This window comes from Diorhabda carinulata, chromosome 6, assembly GCF_026250575.1.
Source record: "Diorhabda carinulata isolate Delta chromosome 6, icDioCari1.1, whole genome shotgun sequence".
Classification (NCBI taxonomy): domain Eukaryota; kingdom Metazoa; phylum Arthropoda; class Insecta; order Coleoptera; family Chrysomelidae; genus Diorhabda; species Diorhabda carinulata.
The window spans coordinates 29,629,994-29,653,029 of NC_079465.1; the positions used below are offsets into that span (position 1 = coordinate 29,629,994).

At 32.8% G+C, this 23,036-nt stretch overlaps 1 protein-coding gene across 3 annotated transcripts in view; it reads right to left on the reverse strand.

Moving 5' to 3' along the window:
• Window positions 1-2,783: 2,783 nt before the first annotated feature.
• Window positions 2,784-23,036, reverse strand: part of LOC130895220 (acyl-CoA Delta-9 desaturase-like) — a 40,754-nt gene continuing 20,501 nt past the window's right edge. The window contains exons 1-5 of one of the 3 annotated variants that reach the window (XM_057802409.1): window positions 19,227-19,356; window positions 10,325-10,605; window positions 6,825-7,161; window positions 5,227-5,409; window positions 2,784-3,393 (exon numbers count right to left, since the gene is read on the reverse strand). In XM_057802409.1, coding sequence (XP_057658392.1) covers window positions 3,009-3,393; window positions 5,227-5,409; window positions 6,825-7,161; window positions 10,325-10,601 — 1,182 coding nt within the window. In that variant the 5' untranslated portion in view covers window positions 10,602-10,605; window positions 19,227-19,356 and the 3' untranslated portion in view covers window positions 2,784-3,008. Of the gene's footprint in view, window positions 3,394-5,226; window positions 5,410-6,824; window positions 7,162-10,324; window positions 10,606-10,658; window positions 10,755-19,226; window positions 19,357-23,036 lie in introns of those variants that run through there. The other 2 variants (XM_057802410.1, XM_057802411.1) reach the window with 2 other exon arrangements.

A 23,036-nucleotide genomic window follows, 5' to 3' on the forward strand; every position in this document is an offset into this window, starting at 1 on the left:
ATATTAAATCTCAACTTATTTTAAGGAGTTGTATAAATTAGAGCAACTAAATTTACATATGTCAAGTGCCTTGTACTAATTCTAACGCCGTCTATATAGGACAGACATCTCAGTATTTAGAAAATAGACTAAAAGATCATTAGTACGATAAACAGAATAAAATTGCATTAACGAACCAGGAAATATTAAATCTCAACTTATTTTAAGGAGTTGTATAAATTAGAGCAACTAAATTTACATATGTCAAGTGCCTTGTACTAATTCTAACGCCGTCTATATAGGACAGACATCTCAGTATTTAGAAAATAGACTAAAAGATCATTAGTACGATAAACAGAATAAAATTGCATTAACGAACCAGGAAATATTAAATCTCAACTTATTTTAAGGAGTTGTATAAATTAGAGCAACTAAATTTACATATGTCAAGTGCCTTGTACTAATTCTAATGCCGTCTATATAGGACAGACATCTCAGTATTTAGAAAATAGACTAAAAGATCATTAGTACGATAAACAGAATAAAATTGCATTAACGAACCAGGAAATATTAAATCTCAACTTATTTTAAGGAGTTGTATAAATTAGAGCAACTAAATTTACATATGTCAAGTGCCTTGTACTAATTCTAACGCCGTCTATATAGGACAGACATCTCAGTATTTAGAAAATAGACTAAAAGATCATTAGTACGATAAACAGAATAAAATTGCATTAACGAACCAGGAAATATTAAATCTCAACTTATTTTAAGGAGTTGTATAAATTAGAGCAACTAAATTTACATATGTCAAGTGCCTTGTACTAATTCTAACGCCGTCTATATAGGACAGACATCTCAGTATTTAGAAAATAGACTAAAAGATCATTAGTACGATAAACAGAATAAAATTGCATTAACGAACCAGGAAATATTAAATCTCAACTTATTTTAAGGAGTTGTATAAATTAGAGCAACTAAATTTACATATGTCAAGTGCCTTGTACTAATTCTAACGCCGTCTATATAGGACAGACATCTCAGTATTTAGAAAATAGACTAAAAGATCATTAGTACGATAAACAGAATAAAATTGCATTAACGAACCAGGAAATATTAAATCTCAACTTATTTTAAGGAGTTGTATAAATTAGAGCAACTAAATTTACATATGTCAAGTGCCTTGTACTAATTCTAACGCCGTCTATATAGGACAGACATCTCAGTATTTAGAAAATAGACTAAAAGATCATTAGTACGATAAACAGAATAAAATTGCATTAACGAACCAGGAAATATTAAATCTCAACTTATTTTAAGGAGTTGTATAAATTAGAGCAACTAAATTTACATATGTCAAGAGCCTTGTACTAATTCTAACGCCGTCTATATAGGACAGACATCTCAGTATTTAGAAAATAGACTAAAAGATCATTAGTACGATAAACAGAATAAAATTGCATTAACGAACCAGGAAATATTAAATCTCAACTTATTTTAAGGAGTTACATAAATTAGAGCAACTAAATTTACATATTCGACACTTTACATACAACATTTTATACACAAATACCAAATTAAAAATAAAATAATCGGATGTTTAAATTGTTCAAGACATTATATAGGAATGACTAAGCATTATCTGGTAAATAGGATAAATAGTCACAAATGTGATAAAAATGCATCAAACGCATTGCGTAAACAAAATGAAAAGCAAAAATATTAATTTAATGTGAAAATTATCAAAAATTAACTATCAAAGAAATGATCTTTATAAAACAAAATAAATTATCAGTTAATGATAAACAAGATATAAACAACTTAAGTACAATGTATTATTATTTAATTAATTAGAGTTTCAAACATACATGTCTGTGAATATCAATTTTTTGACGTTTATAAACAAATTTCAACGAAAATTTCATTACATACTTATTTTCGATTATTTTTAAATATATTTAATCGTTTTATAATGCTTCTAGTCACAAGCGAAACGTCAAGATAAAATAAAAATCAACTTTGTGCTCAATAAGTTCCAAATGTTCTTGTTTTCAGGTTTTTTTTTATTTAAAATTAGTTCCTTTTATAAATTTTTAAAAACAGATAAAAATTTGACGTTTTGACTTATTTAAGCCTTTATCGAAATGTGATATCGACAAATTAACATCAAAAACACCAAAAAACAAAAGAAATAATATCATATGTCAAGTGCCTTGTACTAATTATGACGCTGTCTACATAGGACAGACATCTCGGTATCTAGAAAATAGATTAAAAGATCATTAATACGATAAACAGAATGAAATTGCATTAACGAACCAGGAAATATTAAAAGAAACATAAATTTAATTATATAAAGATTCAAAAATTCTCGGAACGGAATCTAATACACGAAAAAGAGAATTTTTAGAAATGGTTCGAATTCGAATAAACGAGAAAGTTATAAATGATAAAAAAATAAATAATTTAACTGAAATTCAAATCTCTTATTTTGTAAATTCTAATCAAACTACATATAATTTGATTGATAAATATGATGTTGATCTTCTGTTTGTGATTTTTCTTCTGGAAATATCTGGAATTTAAACTAATTTAAAGGAAAAAGTAGAAACCAATACAAAAAAGATCGAAACGAAGAATGAAATGCAGATGGGAAGATCAAATATACAAAGTTTTGGGGATCTCGAGTTTAAAGGAAACAGTGAACAAGGAAAACCACGAAATTATATGGCAGAAATAAGGAAAAAAGGATAAAAAAAGCACTAAATTTAAAGATGCGACTGTCTAGTAACATCCAACTCTACTTTTTGATGTATTCAACCAATAACAACGAATAAAGCTTCAAAATTACACTTTGAAAGTTGTAATTATTTGTATCATTTATAATTAGATGAGCTGCTACAAAATTTGTATTTTGTAATTTGTATAAATACTTCAATTGAAACAACTTTAAATACTACTTCTTAATTTTAAAGTCACGCCGTACAAAATTTAAATAAAATGATAACAACAATCACACTAAAACAAATTTAGTCCTCTTTTAAATTATTAAACTCAATAACGTCTCTAATCTCCTCTTCTTTCATATCTTTATCTCCCCAACCCCAGACGCAATCTTCATAAGAATGGTGATGTCCATCTTCTGCTCGCGATTCTTCTTCTGCTTTTCCATTAGTCCAAGATCCGTCGCCAGTGCGGTCAACTCTCTTTTTGACCATTTCGACTGACGCTGTTTTGCGATCGTACACTAAACCAATGTAAGCCATGAAATCCAAAACCGCCGTCGTGTAATTCATTTTGTAATCGCCAAGTTCTGCTGCCTTGTAATCCCACGGAAAAGTGTGGTGGTAGTTATGCCAGCCTTCACCGAATCCCAATATTGCTACGTATTTGTTTTCAGTTGGATTTATAGATCTGAAAAAACTATTAGTTAATACGCACGAAGTAACTTTGATTTGTTTCTGAAAAAATATAACGAAGTATTAAGAGAGTAGATCCCTTGAACCAATTCACAGAATGACGGAAAAACCTCTACGGTCATGGTCCCACCAAATAATGGTACAGCGACATGATGTAGACAAGATACAAGATGGAGTTGTCGAGTGCTACGAATTGGTATACTCTACACCCAGTGGATTTGGAATAATTGAATCGTTTCCAACCAGAAATCAATGGAGAAGCAAATTTACAACAATTCAAATGGATCCTACAGGAAAGAAGCTAAAAAGAAAGACATTTGATAGAAATATAAAGAAGTATTAGGAGAGTTGATTCTTTGAACCAATTCACAGAATGACGGAAAAACCTCTACGGTCATGGTCCCACCAAATAATGGTACAACGACATGATTTAGACAAGATACAAGATGGAGTTGTCGAGTGCTACGAATTGGTACACTCTACACCCAGTGGATTTGGAATAATTGAATCGTTTCCAACCAGAAATCAATGGAGAAGCAAATTTACAACAATCCAAATGGATCCTACAGGAAAGAAGCTAAAAAGAAAGACATTTGATAGAAATACAATGAAGTATTAAGAGAGTAGATCCCTTGAACCAATTCACAGAATGACGGAAAAACCTCTACGGTCATGGTCCCACCAAATAATGGTACAGCGACATGATGTAGACAAGATACAAGATGGAGTTGTCGAGTGCTACGAATTGGTACACTCTACACCCAGTGGATTTGGAATAATTGAATCGTTTCCAACCAGAAATCAATGGAGAAGCAAATTTACAACAATCCAAATGGATCCTACAGGAAAGAAGCTAAAAAGAAAGACATTTGATAGAAATACAATGAAGTATTAAGAGAGTAGATCCCTTGAACCAATTCACAGAATGACGGAAAAACCTCTACGGTCATGGTCCCACCAAATAATGGTACAGCGACATGATGTAGACAAGATACAAGATGGAGTTGTCGAGTGCTACGAATTGGTATACTCTACACCCAGTGGATTTGGAATAATTGAATCGTTTCCAACCAGAAATCAATGGAGAAGCAAATTTACAACAATCCAAATGGATCCTACAGGAAAGAAGCTAAAAAGAAAGACATTTGATAGAAATATAAAGAAGTATTAGGAGAGTTGATTCTTTGAACCAATTCACAGAATGACGGAAAAACCTCTACGGTCATGGTCCCACCAAATAATGGTACAACGACATGATTTAGACAAGATACAAGATGGAGTTGTCGAGTGCTACGAATTGGTACACTCTACACCCAGTGGATTTGGAATAATTGAATCGTTTCCAACCAGAAATCAATGGAGAAGCAAATTTACAACAATCCAAATGGATCCTACAGGAAAGAAGCTAAAAAGAAAGACATTTGATAGAAATACAATGAAGTATTAAGAGAGTAGATCCCTTGAACCAATTCACAGAATGACGGAAAAACCTCTACGGTCATGGTCCCACCAAATAATGGTACAGCGACATGATGTAGACAAGATACAAGATGGAGTTGTCGAGTGCTACGAATTGGTACACTCTACACCCAGTGGATTTGGAATAATTGAATCGTTTCCAACCAGAAATCAATGGAGAAGCAAATTTACAACAATCCAAATGGATCCTACAGGAAAGAAGCTAAAAAGAAAGACATTTGATAGAAATACAATGAAGTATTAAGAGAGTAGATCCCTTGAACCAATTCACAGAATGATTTGATCAATTATCAACATTAAACTTTCCTAAAAATAATAAGTAAGTGTCACTTATTTATATTTAACTTACTTGTCGTAAGGCTTAGTTCCCCAAATATGAGCAGCACTGTTTACCAACCAAGTAAAGTTGAGGGACAAAGTGTATCTAAATATACACGTGTACCAAGCCAAGAAGTAATTTTCACCCCAGAAGTACCATGGGATGTGAGCTGGTAATAAGAAAGTTAATAGAGTAACCAGCAGAACGTAGTACCTGAAAGAAACAATTAAATAATTACCAATCAATTTTCTCCAATATGAGAAAAATTCAGAACGATAAAACTAAATTTTTCTTAACTAAAAATCAATGTTATTCAAGTACATATCTGGTATCGAGAGGTTATATTTGATCCGACGCCTTCAATAGTCCAGACACCAGATGACTGATGATGATTATCCTACAGACACCAAAATCCACAAGAGTTAGAAGCGTGGAGCCTGAAAACCCTTACAGGGAAAGGCACGTCAGGAGAAAGAGAAAGAAAACTTTATGGGGGTGTCTTGTGACAATGAAAGAATACAAACTTTATTGGAAACCATGGAGATAACTGTCAAAACTTATGGAAAAGCTGGAAGTTAACGAAAACGAAACATAGAAGGCGAAAGAATGAAGAATAGAAGCCAGAGGTTCCGAAGAATGGTTGATTGACTACCCAATGGTACGTTACGAACAAAGAAGACAGATGAGTAGAAGAAAAAGGCAAAACCGGAGAGAAAACCACCTCAAAATGTATTAGAATCTCTACCCATGTGGACATCGATTGGAAAACAATTAGTACAGAGGAAAATGGCTCCTTAGCGAGTATAAAGAGACGGTTATTTTACACATGACTCCTGACCAAAAGCTCTTGCATCAACGGGTCTGCTCAGATTTCCTTGGAAGGTTAGAAAAAGGTCTGCTTTGAAAGGGACTCAATTTGAATCGATGGAAGCGATAAAGCAAAAAGCGACAGAGCTCTCAAAGGCTCTCACCAAAGAAGACTTCCAGCACTGCTTCGATTAATGGAAAAAACTTATGGAAAGATGTGTGGCGAGAGGAGTTAAAGACTGAATGGTATTCCAAATATCCAAAACTGCAATCTGCAAGATTTGTTCCTCAAAATGCAGACGATAGCGTCCTTGGATATTGTCTAAGAAATAATGGTGATAGTGGAAGATGCGTCTTCTTTAAATGGAGGTGAACTAATGGAAACTTTTCGAATGCTATGAAGAAAGAAAGTGAAAGATTTAAATACTTGAGACAAATAAGTATAAACAACTTAAAGGAGGGTATTTATTTGAACCAAAAATTCGAAAGTTGCCGGGAGATATTTCTAGAAAAGCTTACCGTGCATAAATTGGAGCTCGGAATTAACTCATGAAGGGTTTTTTGGACAATAATGTGCATGCGAACTATATACAGCAAGTTAATGAAGTTTTCATATTCCTATAAATCGTTTGGTTGCCGAATGTCGTTAAAAACTCTTTTTTCTGATAATTCCTGATGATTCGGGAGTTTTCAGTGACGAGCAGGATTCCAACAAGATATGAGAACAAAGGAAATCAGTATCGAGGGCAAAAACTGCTGGTTTTTGAAGAGGGTAGTTATAATCCACATTAAAAGTAAATTTGTTCGATTTTGAATCTTACTTTCTCTGAAATCTAATCACCGGATCCGCTTCGACATCGCTCATATATACAGTTTTCCCTTTTTCTATAACATCTTTATGTTTTCTGACCATCAACCATCCTATATGCGAGAAGAAGAAACCTCGACTCGCGTTATGCGGGTCGGCGTCGGTGTCCGTAAATTTATGATGGACCCGATGGTCCCTCACCCATTCGTAGATGTCGTTCTGTAAAGCTATTGTTTGGAAAAATACGAGTAGCACTCTGAATGGTAATTTTGCTTTATAAGTTCTGTGCGCCCAAAGTCTATGAGCACCAGCTGTAACTCCTAAACCGGCGAAGACAGCCAACAGAATATCTGAAAATGGAAAAAAAATATTTTTTATATTATTAAATAAACAACTTCTTCTTCTTCTTTCTTCAAAATGTACATCAGTTGCCTAAATAGATATTATTGCTTAATACACGTGAAACAAATACGAGGATTGTACCAGAAGTACACGGATAGACCTAGAGATGGCGGTAGTTTGTATACAGTACTAGTTTGAAGACGCCACGTTGTTTAGTATTCATTTGGCAGCCATTAATAGTGAACGTTTTCAGTAAATTTGTAAACTACTCGAGAAATGTTGAAGAAAATCCACGAAGCTAGCAGACAAATTTGGACATGAGGAAGCTGTGCGCTGGATGGAGCTAAAACAGCGTCGTGAAGATGTTACCATCGAGTGTTTGACCACAGAAATGAAGGTAATGTCCTAATGGAACTTTTCGGCCACTAACAGCGCCCAAATTTGCTCGAATGAAGATAAGAATGAATGAAGATGAATCGGTTGCCTTTGCTCTTTTTGAATCAAACACACGCTCAGGTTATGTTCCCGATCTGCTGCAAATGCTTCTGGTCGACTAAAGTTCCATCATCCATTGTCGATAAATTGAGGAAACGTGTATCTTAATGATTTATCAAATTCGGACTCCTTCAGTTCCATATTCAACATTTTTGCGATGTGGCAACGTTGTAATACAAGAAAATCGGAAACTTTTTTACATTTTTCCATTCAAATTTGCAAAATTGGGAAAAAATTTTGTTCGGATTCTTGTGAATTTTTGTGGAAAGGGGATTTTTGATACGAGGAGTTCAAAAAAGATATCGGTAGATCAGGAAAAAATTATTATGGGTAATAATTGGAAGAAAATTCATGGAAATTGTACTTTTCCGGGGAGCTATACATTTAATTCGAAAACTAATACAATTTTTGAATATTTTCGATACTTTAGATTCCATAGTTTTTTGTATACGGGTTTATTTTTAGTTATTAAATAAAAAATTCAGAAATTAAAAAAAAATTGACATGCTTGTATAAAAACTTGTATATTTCCGAAGCCATTCGAGGTATCGATTTATTTTTGACATGAATCAGTTGAAAAAATGTGTATCTTAGTGTCTTTCTGCATTAGATTCCTTCAGTTCCATATTGGTAAGAAATATACAGGGTTAAAATTGGAGTAAATTCGTTTTTGAAAAACAACACTATATAAATTTATGGTAACTACAGTTGTGATGTGGCAACGTTGTAATACAAGAAAACTTTTTTACATTTTTCCATTCAAATTTACAAAATTGGGAGAAAATTTTGCTCGGATTCTTGTACATTTCTGTGGAAAGGGGTTTTTGGTACGAAAAGTTCAAAAATATATCAGTGGTTTGGGAAAAAATTATTGTAGGCGAAAAATTGAAGAGAAAATTTACGAAAATCGGCTTTTCCAGAAAACTACACATGTGATCCAAAAACTAACAATAATTTTTGAATATTTTCAAAAGAAAAACAACTAGATTTCTTTGTTTTTTGCATACTTTCGCTACAAGGGTAAAAAAAAACCAGAACCAGACATGCTTTTATAAAAACTTGTATATTTCCGAAGCCATTCGAGGTATCGTTTTATTTTTGACATAAATCAGTTGAAAAAATGTGCATCTTGGTGACTTTCTGCATTAGATTCCTTCAGTTCCATATTGGTAAGAAATATACAGGGTTAAAATTGGAGTAAATTCGTTTTTGAAAAACAACACTATATAAATTTATGGTAACTACAGTTGTGATGTGGCAACGTTGTAATACAAGAAAACTTTTTTACATTTTTCATTCAAATTTACAAAATTGGGAGAAAATTTTGCTCGGATTCTTGTACATTTCTGTGGAAAGGGGTTTTTGGTACGAAAAGTTCAAAAATATATCAGTGGTTTGGGAAAAAATTATTGTAGGCGAAAAATTGAAGAGAAAATTTATGAAAATCGGATTTTCCAGAAAACTACACATGTGATCCAAAAACTAACAATAATTTTTGAATATTTTCAAAAGAAAAACAACTAGATTTCTTTGTTTTTTTGCATACTTTCGCTACAAGGGTAAAAAAAAACCAGAACCAGACATGCTTGTATAAAAACTTGTATATTTCCGAAGCCATTCGAGGTATCGTTTTATTTTTGACATAAATCAGTTGAAAAAATGTGCATCTTGGTGACTTTCTGCATTAGATTCCTTCAGTTCCATATTGGTAAGAAATATACAGGGTTAAAATTGGAGTAAATTCGTTTTTGAAAAACAACACTATATAAATTTATGGTAACTACAGTTGTGATGTGGCAACGTTGTAATACAAGAAAACTTTTTTACATTTTTCCATTCAAATTTACAAAATTGGGAAAAAATTTTGCTCGGATTCTTGTACATTTCTGTGGAAAAGGGTTTTTGGTACGAAAAGTTCAAAAATATATCAGTGGTTTGGGAAAAAATTATTGTAGGCGAAAAATTGAAGAGAAAATTTATGAAAATCGGATTTTCCAGAAAACTACACATGTGATCCAAAAACTAACAATAATTTTTGAATATTTTCAAAAGAAAAACAACTAGATTTCTTTGTTTTTTGCATACTTTCGCTACAAGGGTAAAAAAAAACCAGAACCAGACATGCTTTTATAAAAACTTGTATATTTCCGAAGCCATTCGAGGTATCGTTTTATTTTTGACATAAATCAGTTGAAGAAATGTGTATCTTAGTGACTTTCTGCATTAGATTCCTTCAGTTCCATATTGGCAAGAAATATACAGGGTTAAAATTGGAGTAAATTCGTTTTTGGAAAACAACACTATATAAATTTATGGTAACTACAGTTGTGATATGGCAACGTTGTAATACAAGAAAATCGTGATCATACAAAGCAAGATACGGAACAAACTATTTTCTTCTTCGATTTGTCGTTGCTTGATGTTGTCGGTCTTACTGATAGATGGGGGAATCGAAGAGATCAAATTGATTGATTTTAAAGAATTCAAAGAAATTGGAATTTACCAACGTCTAACGCGGTAAACATCTCAACAATTTTCTTCGTTTTAACTGTTACGAGACTAAAAAAACCCTATACCTCTGACCAATCTATTCCAAATTGCAAAAACATCTAATATTTCATCATTTTAGAGTCAAAACGACAAACATTACTTCCCCTAATTAAAAAAATAACTTACTGAACATTATCGTTTTACACATAACTCTTCCAAGAAGTAAACAATAAAATCCGTACACTCCCACAGTATGTAGAAGTAAGAAAGCCATAACATTTCTCCATACAATATCCCATTTGTATTTAGGTTGTTTCCTTTTTGTCGACTGTCTAGTAGGTTGTTGGTGCGTTTGATGATTCTGGTGGATGTTATCTTTGGTGCTTATTATCTGAACTGGTTCTGCACACGTTGGTTCTGCCATCATGAACGAAGAAGTACTTCCTAACAAATTAGGAGCCATATCACTAAAAAAAAAAATAAATAAATAAGTTTATTGATAGCATATATAAAAACACACTGTAATTAATAATCAATGTTCTTCATTTTAGGTCTGTTTTCTTTTAAAATCAGTTTTTTTAAATAATTTTTGGAAGAAAAAATTTGACGTTTCGACTTTTCTTTAAGTCAAAATATGATATTGACACTGACAATTTGGGTATTTTTGAATCGGTTTGCGTTTTTATGAATGCGAACCATTTCTAGAAATTCTTGATTTGAATTGATGAATTTTTGAATCTTTACATAATTAAATTTATGTTTCTTTTAATATTTCATGGTTTGTTAATGCAGTTTTATTTTATTTATCTTATTGATGACCATTTAGTCTATTTTCTAAATACTGAGATGTCTGCCCTATGTATCCTTCAAAAATGTGTATTTTTGAAAATTCCATGAAAAGACAATTCGTTGTTTTTCAATAGAAAACTACGACGTCATCAAATATTTTTTATATACATAGTTTATAGTTTATTTACATAAAAAATTCTGTTGGTTTATAAAGTTGGTTACTTCGAAAATAGTTTTCGCAGTAAAACAAACAAAATATGTAAATTCCATTGAATTCGTATTATTCCAAGTATAGACTTAGTTTTATGGAGTTACCTTGAGAGTGAAGTCTATGGAACAACGTCATTGTCAATTGTAAACACACTGTTTACACTATAACTACACCAATTACACTGCCTGACGTGCGTTTCGATGAAATTGTGACAAGATATATGTCAGGCAGACTGAGAGATCCTTAAATGTCAGGTTTAAAGAGCACATAATTCATTTAAAATACAGACGGATCAAAAATAAATATGAATAATGTAAAATTATTCGAGTCCACCAATAAATTGTTGGATTCATTTAAAAATATCGAGATTGTTAAATGTAATAATATAAGATATGGATATTATATAAAAAAACTGGTAATATAAATTTTTTTTTGCTCCTTGCGAATCTTCCTTTGTTCCAAACAGTGCAGGAAGCTTTTTGCTGTCAGTTCCGCTCCGCATTTTCTTCCACAGCTTCAACAGACACAAATCTTGTTCCTTTTGATACAGATTGGATCCGTCACACGTTATTACCTTTTCTTATATGTCTAAATCATTTTCAATCGTACTCAAAGTGTGACAGCTGACAATCAACCGTCGGATTTCATCTAATTGTCACCATTCTCAAGTTATACTCAAATGCCATTTCCCCCTGTACATTACTTATGGGAGTTTTTCACATACACACGTTCTATCCTCTATATCTCAGATTCTATTCAAGATAGAGAATTTGTTTTGGTTTAAGAACACTCGCTAAAATATCCTCTTTCTTTTGAGTTTTTGAACACTTAAATCGGTTGAGTTGGAGAGGAGCTAGGCGCGGACATTCAATGTGGAGTTATGGATTTTTGTAGGTTTTTGGCAATTTTTCTACATTCAAAGATCTATATCTCAGGTTCTAATATAGCTACAGAGTTCATTTTGGTTTAAAAACACTCGCTGAAATATCTTCTTTCTTTTGAGTTTTTGAACACTTAAATCGGTTGAGTTGGAGAGGAGCTAGGCGCGGACATTCAATGTGGAGTTATGGATTTTTGTAGGTTTTTGGCAATTTTTCTACATTCAAAGATCTATATCTCAGGTTCTAATATAGCTACAGAGTTCGTTTTGGTTTAAAAACACTCGCTGAAACATCTTCTTTCTTTTGAGTTTTTGAACACTTGAATCGGTTGAGTTGGAGAGGAGCTAGGCGCAGACATTCAATGTGGAGTTATGGATTTTTGTAGGTTTTTGGCAATTTTTCTACATTCAAAGCTCTATATCTCAGGTTCTAATATAGCTACAGAGTTCGTTCTTTTCTATTATAATGATTTTTGATACTTATTTAATGGATTCGATGCGAGCAAAGCCGCGGGTAAAAACTAATCAAACTATTACTACAGTTCGTTTTCTTAATAAATATTTTAAAGAATGGATCATTTTAATAAAATCAATATCATTTTGATACAGAAACACCTTCGATTTCAACAGTTATTTATAAAGTTTCTCTTGAACATCTCATTTATTTTGAAATATCTATCCACTAAACTAAACGTTAAATGTTTAATAATCTGTTGTTGGAGAAAACGCTAAGAGAAAAGGCGCCATTGACCTTCGATAGTATCATGTAGAGCAGGTCCCACTTGAGCAACGATAATCATTATTTAGTCCAGTGAACAACGTTAAAAATATGGTATCACCTCAAAATTCTATCGAGACTGATGGATTTGCGTGATATTTTGGAATTAAGTTCTTCAAAATCTTCTATAAAATGAAACTTAAAGCATGCAGAAACTCAAAAAAACACACACTCTTTTTTCACACACACACACACACACACACACAACAATTTGTTAGTTTGTTTTATGTATTACTCTCTTAATTTTTGAGCTAGGAGGTCGATTAAAGGCACAATTTTGTAGGAAAATTTATAATCTATTAGGCTAAAAAGGTTTGGAATCTATTGAACCCTAGATGTTTAGAAGGGAAACATTCAAAGGGCTCCAAAACGCAACTGTGAACATTAAAAAGTTAGGTTAGGATAACTCTGAAGTTAAGAAAAAAAAAACAAACAAAATTCTTATTCAAAAATAACTTTTTTTTTGTTCTGTAGCATTTTTAACGCACCCCTAATATTTTTTGAGTTATTTTTAATGTTTTTCAAAAATTTTAAAATTCTTTTTTTATTGTAACCATAATTTTTTTCATAATCAAGCTCTTTAAACCAATCAAACTTCTTCACCCTATTCTTTGTATTTAATTGTATTAAAATTGCAAATTTATAAGATTTTATTCCAAATAGGGTAGCATTACCAAGGGTAGGAATGGATTTTTTCAATGAAATGAAGGGGTTCTATCTTATTTTCGTCATAACTCCCTTATTTTAAGCATTAGAAAGTCTTATAAAGTCTCATTTGAATGGTTTTTTCAAGTTCTTCAAAAAAGATTCTATACATTTTTCCCGACAAATTGCCCGTTTTCCAATTATTGAATTTTCAAAATCTTCGGTTCACTAAATAAGTTTCACCTTTAATAAATTATAAACGAAAGTTTAAACGAAAGTTTTTGAGTTATTTGTGACAAATTGATTAGAAATATGATTTTTTTGAATCAAGAAGTCAAAATTTCAATCACGAATAAGTCACAAAGTATCGATTTTTCGAAAAAGCTCCATGCAGAAGTATTTGCTTAGAATGCTTTTCCTATCGATTCCTAGGGTTGGTTTGAAGGAAAAAAACTACCACCCCATAGTAAAAGGCTATAGGTTTTAAAGTATTTATCATCTAGTGTTAAAATTTCAAACAATTCGATGAATATCTGAGGCAAAAACCGTTGTTGACTGGACTAATAGTTTAAATAACGTTTACGACTTCGCAAAAACAAACGCACGCTTTTTTTCCAAATTTTTACGACTATTTTGTGTGAACATGGATGAACATGCGCGCTCTGCCATTTTGTACAAATTTACGTACCGGGTGGGCAACTGAAAACTATCGTCGACCGTATCTCAGAAAGGGATTATATTTCAGCCGAATATACAAAAAAATTACAGCAAAAGTGGCTTCGAGAAACGCGTGAGAGTTATTTTCAGAATTTTACGTCCACCACTAGAGGGCGTATTTGAAAATATAAGTTTAAAAAAGAAGAATTGTTCCATATTTACCATGTTAAATGATACTTCATTTTTTTTAACAAATTCCGCGCATTTTCCTCATTATAAGGTTTAATCTATCTCTTCAAATAAGAGGTGGGGAGAGTGGGAAACTTGTTTTGTACAAATTGTCGTTAGTCCGGCTCTGCTTAGCCGATGTTATTTAATAGAGTTTTTGTCCATCAATACAAATTGTTGAGAACAAATCGTTGAATACACTGTGTAATAAATGTAACAATTAACAACTAAGGTAACTAACTACGTAATTAATTGCTTTCTAGGTGTTTAAAATGTCGTCCACCCTTTTCTATGTATAAAACCAGTCGTTGAGGGATTAATAAAACAGCAGTTTGCATATTTCCTTGTATTCTTTCAATTATAGCGTCGCTATTTGACTTTGTCGTCAGTTTGGGTTCCCAGCTCAAGTAATAGTTTGTTAAACCACTCTGTTGAGACGTAATAACGTCGAAACTAGTCAGTAGTTACAAATCTCTACAATTGCGAGATATTGGGGATGTTGATATCGACAAAAAGGTCGATTGACATAACGCTCTTCAGATAAGAAGTAATTCAATATTCGTCGAGGCATTATCCAAGAAAGTCATGGATTTCTTCTTTTCGAACTATCGAAAATAGCGACACTCTTTGAATAAACTATGTAATAAATCTAAAAATTAACAACTTAGGTAACTATCTACGTAATTAATGGCTTCCTAGGTGTTTAAAACGTCGCCCACCCTTTTCTATGTATAAAACCAGTCGTTGAGGGATTAATAAAACAGCAGTTTGCATATTTCCTTGTATTCTTTCAATTATAGCGTCGCTATTTGACTTTGTCGTCAGTTTGGGTTCCCAGCTCAAGTAATAGTTTGTTAAACCACTCTGTTGAGACGTAATAACGTCGAAACTAGTCAGTAGTTACAAATCTCTACAATTGCGAGATATTGGGGATGTTGATATCGACAAAAAGGTCGATTGACATAACGCTCTTCAGATAAGAAGTAATTCAATATTCGTCGAGGCATTATCCAAGAAAGTCATGGATTTCTTCTTTTCGAACTATCGAAAATAGCGACACTCTTTGAATAAACTATGTAATAAATCTAAAAATTAACAACTTAGGTAACTATCTACGTAATTAATGGCTTCCTAGGTGTTTAAAACGTCGTCCACCCTTTTCTATGTATAAAACCAGTCGTTGAGGGATTAATAAAACAGCAGTTTGCATATTTCCTTGTATTCTTTCAATTATAGCGTCGCTATTTGACTTTGTCGTCAGTTTGGGTTCCCAGCTCAAGTAATAGTTTGTTAAACCACTCTGTTGAGACGTAATAACGTCGAAACTAGTCAGTAGTTACAAATCTCTACAATTGCGAGATATTGGGGATGTTGATATCGACAAAAAGGTCGATTGACATAACGCTCTTCAGATAAGAAGTAATTCAATATTCGTCGAGGCATTATCCAGGAAAGTCATGGATTTCTTCTTTTCGAACTATCGAAAATAGCGACACTCTTTGAATAAACTATGTAATAAATCTAAAAATTAACAACTTAGGTAACTAACTACGTAATTAATGGCTTCCTAGGTGTTTAAAACGTCGTCGACCCTTTTCTATGTATAAAACCAGTCGTTGAGGGATTAATTTTTAGATTTATTACATAGTTTATTCAAAGAGTGTCGCTATTTGACTTTGTCTTCAGTTTGGGTTCCCAGCTCAAGTAATAGTTTGTTAAACCACTCTGTTGAGACGTAATAACGTCGAAACTAGTCAATTATTACGAACCTCTGCTTGCAATTTCAAGCCTTATATTATAGACAGTATTGAAATATGAAAATCTAGGCACTATCGTCGCATAAAACGGAAAATTTACGTTAAATTAACAAACAGAACGAATAAATCAACAAGTTAACTTAAATTTTGAGATAGACAAAAGAGGCAGATATTCATAATAGGATATTGTTTTCCAAAATACACTATTCAAAAACGTTTATTCGAACTGATGTGTGATGTCTTCTGCGATTGATTTTTTCGAACACTTCTTGCAAACAAATGCTGGTGTATGTGATTTATTTCCACTTTTTTACCAAGACGAATGTTTGAAGTATCTGTAAACAACTCAAATAGCCCTCGTATCGCAATACCGCGTTCTGGGTACGTTAGAAACGTCAAACTTTATGACGGCGATGTCGGATTTGACATATTCAGATCTGTGTGTTGACATATCTCAAAATTTAAGTAGCAACCCTCGTAAACAGAGAATTTGTTGAATCAGAGAAAGCACGGAACTAAAATGTCGGCGATTTAAATGGAAAATTATTAGACAAACATCAATCAACAACAAATAGTTAAATTGGTACACAAAAATTAATGGAACAAACCCAATTCGACATTTGAAGAGTTCAAGACTAAAACAAGAAGTGGGTAACTATGTAAAATAAGAGGGTGGCGTTCCACGTTCAAATATTTCGACTTATCGACCACAATGTATAAATTTCAAGAGGACGCCGTGTATACATTGTTGCGTTTGAGTGAATCTATTCGAAGAAAGTGAAATCTCAGACAATTCGAATGGAACTTGGCACGCAGCAAGTATTATTGAAGTCACTAACCCAATAACCTCAATAAATCACTTCGTTGACACTGAACTCTTGAAAAAAATAAAACTTCCTCTATTAAGAGACGATGTACAGTTTATCTACGTATAAACAGATGTTTGTTGCTTACTCGTGATTCAGATTAGGTAATTATGGTTAGACAAAAAGTTTTTTATTAAACCAAATTTACTTCAAGACCATAGAAAACATATACTAAGACAATAAAGTCCAGATCGATTGATTGGGAAACGTGGTGGGATTCAAACAGCACGTAAAGCTCCTGGAAGACCAAAATTTCAAATAGAAAATCATTGGAAAGACTTCGAAGGAAAGCTTTGATGGGTTACCCTGAACTGAAACGAAGCATTCTATGGAAACTTTCAAAAGAAATAGGTTTTAATTGGAAGACGCATTTCATAATGTCTATTTTACTAAGAGGAAACCTATATTTCAGTATGGAGAAGAAATTACCTAAAAATTAGACACCAAAATATAGATCGATGTGGGACATAAACCAAATAAGTTTTGGCAAGATGAAACATGCCCTGCACTAAATAACGATTTCCGTGGTGCCGCGATTTAGAGGATTTGTCTTAATTAGGCCAAAATAAATCGAAAAAGAAGAATGAAATTTTTTGATATCTCGCTTCGTTTTCGAGATATCGATACTTAAAGTTATAATCAAACGTTAATTCAAAATTCGCTTTATTGAACAACAGATGGCGCTCAATACTGAATGAATATTGTGAATGAGTGAATATTTTATCACTTCAAATTCAATATGAATCTTTTAATTCAATAAAAAAAAGATTTTTTATTTAATTTTTATATTATTTACCCTGATACTCCAAAATTATATTGAAAAAAATAGATTTTTATAACAAACGATAAATACATGAATAATTTTATGTTTTTTATAAAGAATTGTCGGTTGTTTATCATTATTTATAAAGCGAAGCCCCCGATAAGAAAAAAAATAATAATAAAACTAAAATAATCCTCATGCAAAGAAAATTTTTTTAGACAATTTTGACTGTAAAAAATTCACGATTTTTGAGCTTTTTTCACTCAAAGATCACCAAGAGAAGGTTAGGTTTTGTTAGGTTAGGTTAGGTTAGGTTAGATTAGGCTAGGTTAGGTTAGATTAGATTGATATATACAAATTTTAAATAAAAATAAATTTTTCCAACTCCAAGTATCGATATCTCGAAAACGAAGCGAAATATCGAAAAATTTTATTCTTCATTTTCGACTTATTTTCGATCGGTTTACAAAATGGCATAGTCAAATCCAAGCGCCACGAAATCGTACTCGTGCCATAATATCGATAACTTTAAAGTTGTAGCTTTGATTGAAAAAGCAGCTTCTTATTCACGCAGCTTCATTTTTTCTTGTCTTCGTAGACTGATGAGTTATCAAAAAAAGTATTTCATTTTATTTGTTACGTTTTTCTTCAAATTGTTTGAATATTCTTTTGTTCACGTATTGTGGCTCAGTAGTCACTTCTATTTTAATTTTAACTTTCGTGTTATTTTGGAAAAAAAACGTATCAAGACGAATAGCATTTTATATTAAATAACAAATATAATGAATTCAAAATTATAGCGTTTTGATTTTTTATATATTTTATCTAATTCAAGAAAATTAGGATTTTAGGCGATTTTCAATTTTAAAAAATTCATAACAATTAATGGGTTCGAGATACGATAGTGAATGTAGGGACTTTTCTTCATCAAAATATTGTAAAGAAACTAAAAAAAAAATTAATTTTTTCTGGTTTATTTAATGTTTTGTTGTTCAAACGTCAAATATGTCAAGTGTCATTTTACACTCATAATCAAGAACACCTCCCGGGCGTTTTTTTTTAAAAAATTACGAATTAAAACAATTTTGTAAATGAATGCGCCACTATGCTCAAATTTAATTTTAATTGGGGGTTATTCCCATTATTATACATATTAAATATTAACCTAACCTAACAAAAAAAAATTATCAGTACCAATACTACAAAAAATAAATAGTTTGAACGGTGAATTCAATCAAAATATAAAATATTAGACACAAAATATACGGTATGTTGAGAAAAATGAAATGAAATGCTTAACATCTAAACAAGATTCACAATACTACAAATATTGCTTGCACAATACTACATAAAGGAAGATAAACAACGAAAATACTCAAAATAAATAAAAATATCTGTCTACGCCTATGGATTCCGAATGCTTCATCATTTTATTACTCTTTAATTAATAAAAATAGACTATAAATCTAAAATATCGTTTTCGAATAACAAATTTTGTTTGAAACAAAACTTACGTGATTCTTGGATATAATAGGAAAATAGTTTGATGAAATTAACCTCTAACGATATGAATGTATCAACTTCTACTAGTTGAAATGTGTTGTGTGAGTTGGCATTTTCATTTTTATCATTTTTTGCGAATTCTATAATAACTAACTTTCCAAATTGCCACAATATTTATGATGATGTCGAGTAAACTAACTATTGATAATGTCAATTAGTGGTAATTGACATATCCACATATAGAATGGAATTTTACTGAAAATAAGCAGCTAACCTTCCACCTGGTGAATATATTTTTCACTTTACATGGTGCCTTGAGTTCGATTTTCGTAAATTTCAATATCTCATTTAGTCCAGTCATTTTAGGTTTTATCTGCGGAATAATTCCTAGTGCCGACTAAAAAAGTTGTAATGATCAAAAGGTCATCAAGGATTCCAAGAAGATTTGTCCTCGATAGCCTCGCGAATTCCATCTTGGAGGTCTTGAACCGATGCTGGACTGTTGGCGTAGACCTTATCTTTCACGTGGCCCCAAAGGAAAAACTCGCAAGGTGTTAAGTCACAAGATCTCGGTGGCCAATTGTGATCACCTCTTCGAGAGATAACACGGTCCGGAAATTTTTCCCGTAAATGATCGAGATGGTTTCGTTGCTTGTGTGGCACGTAGCGTCGTCTTGTTGAAAGGAAACGTTGTCCAAATCAATACCATCCAATTCCGGCCATAAAAAATCATTAATCATCTCTCGATAGCGCAATCCATTCACCGTAACTGTTGCTCCAGCCTCATTTTCGAAAAAGTAAGGTCCAATGACACCGCCAGACCATAAACAGCACCAAACAGTCACGCGTCGAGGATGGAGAGGATTTTCAACAATAACTCTTGGGTTTTCCGAGCCCCAGATTCGACAATTTTGTTTATTGACGTAACCACCAAGGTGGAAATGGGCCTCATCAGTTGAGATGATTTTTCGATGAAATTCCGGATCATTTTCATGCATTTCAAAGACCCAATGACCCAACTGAACTTTATAGGTCTCAAGACCCAAGTTTTTATGCAAAATACTGGGTAATGACGTTTATGGAATGGCTAATTCCAAAGAACGACGAGGAATGGACAAACCTGAGTTTTCTTCAACACTTTGGGCTACAGCAGCAATAATATCAGTTGTTCTTGAGCGACGTGCACGGGTTTTATTCTTCACATCATTAATTTGTCCCAACAGTTCGAATTTTTCCACCAATTTCTTTATTGCGGTCCGAGAAGGTGCTTCACGTCGAGCCAAAAATGTTTTAGTTTTACGAACCGTCCCTGCCAAACTTTCACCATTTTTATAGTGAATTTAAATAATTTCAATGCGTTGTTGAAGCGTGTATCGTTCCATTTTCATTAATGGCGTAGTTTCTACTTGTCAAATGTCAAAAAATGACAGCTTCAAAAGTGACATTTACCGAAATAGCGGGCTGTTCAAAATAACACCTCTTATTGGAAAATCCTTTACATTGTGTATCATTCAGTATTAAATTAAAATTAAAATTCCAAACCCAACGATGTTACTACAATAAAAACCAAATATAGCCTGGATTAAAGATGAATAAATTCTATAAAATGTCCTCTCAATAAATTATTACAAATTTATGACTTTTGGGTATTATGGAATTTTATATAGATTTAGAAAAGGCACTTCCTTAGATAGTGAAAAATACTATACTTAACAAGAATTTGTATTCGCAAACAATATTTGCATATATTAAAGAAGGAATTCTAAGAGAGGATATATTTGTAAACTCACAGATCCGAAAAGTTGTAAAAGATTCTATATTCGAATCGCAGTCTTCGTCAATTCACACGAGGCCGCCCCTGGCTACGTCTGAACAACACGGGCCAGTCCGACGCTGGCTTGTCTGCAGGACCGGTGTTGGCTTCATGTTTATTCGAAAGTTTCGCTTTATATTCAAACCACCCTCGTAATAAACGAAATATTTACGTTTAAATTAATTTTTGCGGTCTTGATTTATATTTTCCGAAATTTTTTTAAGTTGCAGACCTGAAATTTCATACTTTTACCGCCTCCCCCGATGCCTTTTTCGTTAAACTATCTCTACTTATCACGGGATTATTCTATCTTCGAATCGCAGTCTTCGTCAATTCACACGAGGCCGCCCCTGGCTACGTCTGAACAACACGGGCCAGTCCGACGCTGGCTTGTCTGCAGGACCGGTGTTGGCTTCATGTTTATTCGAAAGTTTTCGCGTTATATTCAAACCACTCTCGTAATAAATGAAAGTGCCTTATGTATCAATGAAAAAGCTGCTTGCAAGTCGATCAAAAGGGTTGTCAAAGGGTTTTTGGAAAATAACAAAAAAGTAAAAGTTATAGTTCAACGAAGTTCCTTAATTATTTTTTTATCTTCCTCGTTAGAGGATTTTATTTGATTTAAAAATTTAAAATATTAGTCTAACTATCTACAATAGCGTATTTTTTCAACGATTATCGTTTTTTATACAACCTATCCTTCATGGTTTACTTACTACATTTTATTTTTATGTTAATAAGTACTTTGGTGTGACTTTTTATAAAGTAAAACTTTTTTGTATAAGAATAATTATGATTATGTAATCATTTTTAATTAGATATCCTTCCCTTTTTTTCTTGAATTAATTTTTTTCCGGGATTTTATGTTAGTTTATTATTTGTGATAAATAGAATTATTTTTCAACTTGTATACTGAGGAGTATTTCATGAAGTTTTTGCTTATATACAGTATTCTACAGTCCAGCCCGAAATTCGGTAGAATACGTTTTTTCAGGAGCCAAGAAAGTGACTAATTTTCAGTTGATGTACTTGAACCAAACAGGGTCGTATTATGTATACATAGTCTGAACGCCTTCGTCTGTGTCAATTAATTTCGAACCATGGAACAGTGTGAATTAACGGGTTTTCCAATAAGAGGTGTTATTTTGAACAGCCCGCTATTTCGGTAAATGTCACTTTTGAAGCTGTCATTTTTTGACATTTGACAAGTAGAAACTACGCCATTAATGAAAATGGAACGATACACGCTTCAACATCGCATTGAAATTATTTAAATTCACTATAAAAATGGTGAAAGTTTGGCAGAGACGGTTCGTAAAACTAAAACATTTTTGGCTCGACGTGAAGCACCTTCTCGGACCGCAATACAGAAATTGGTGGAAAAATTCGAACTGTTGGGACAAATTAATGATGTGAAGAATAAAACCCGTGCACGTCGCTCAAGAACAACTGATGTTATTGCTGCTGTAGCCCAAAGTGTTGAAGAAAACTCAGGTTTGTCCATTCCTCGTCGTTCTTTGGAATTAGCCATTCCATAAACGTCATTACCCAGTATTTTGCATAAAAACTTGGGTCTTGAGACCTATAAAGTTCAGTTGGGTCATTGGGTCTTTGAAATGCATGAAAATGATCCGGAATTTCATCGAAAAATCATCTCAACTGATGAGGCCCATTTCCACCTTGGTGGTTACGTCAATAAACAAAATTGTCGAATCTGGGGCTCGGAAAACCCAAGAGTTATTGTTGAAAATCCTCTCCATCCTCGACGCGTGACTGTTTGGTGCTGTTTATGGTCTGGCGGTGTCATTGGACCATACTTTTTCGAAAATGAGGCTGGATCAACTGTTACGGTGAATGGATTGCGCTATCGAGAGATGATTAATGATTTTTTATGGCCGGAATTGGATGGTATTGATTTGGATAACGTTTACTTTCAACAAGACGCCGCTACGTACCACACAAGCAACGAAACCATCTCGATCATTTACGGGAAAAATTTCCGGGCCGT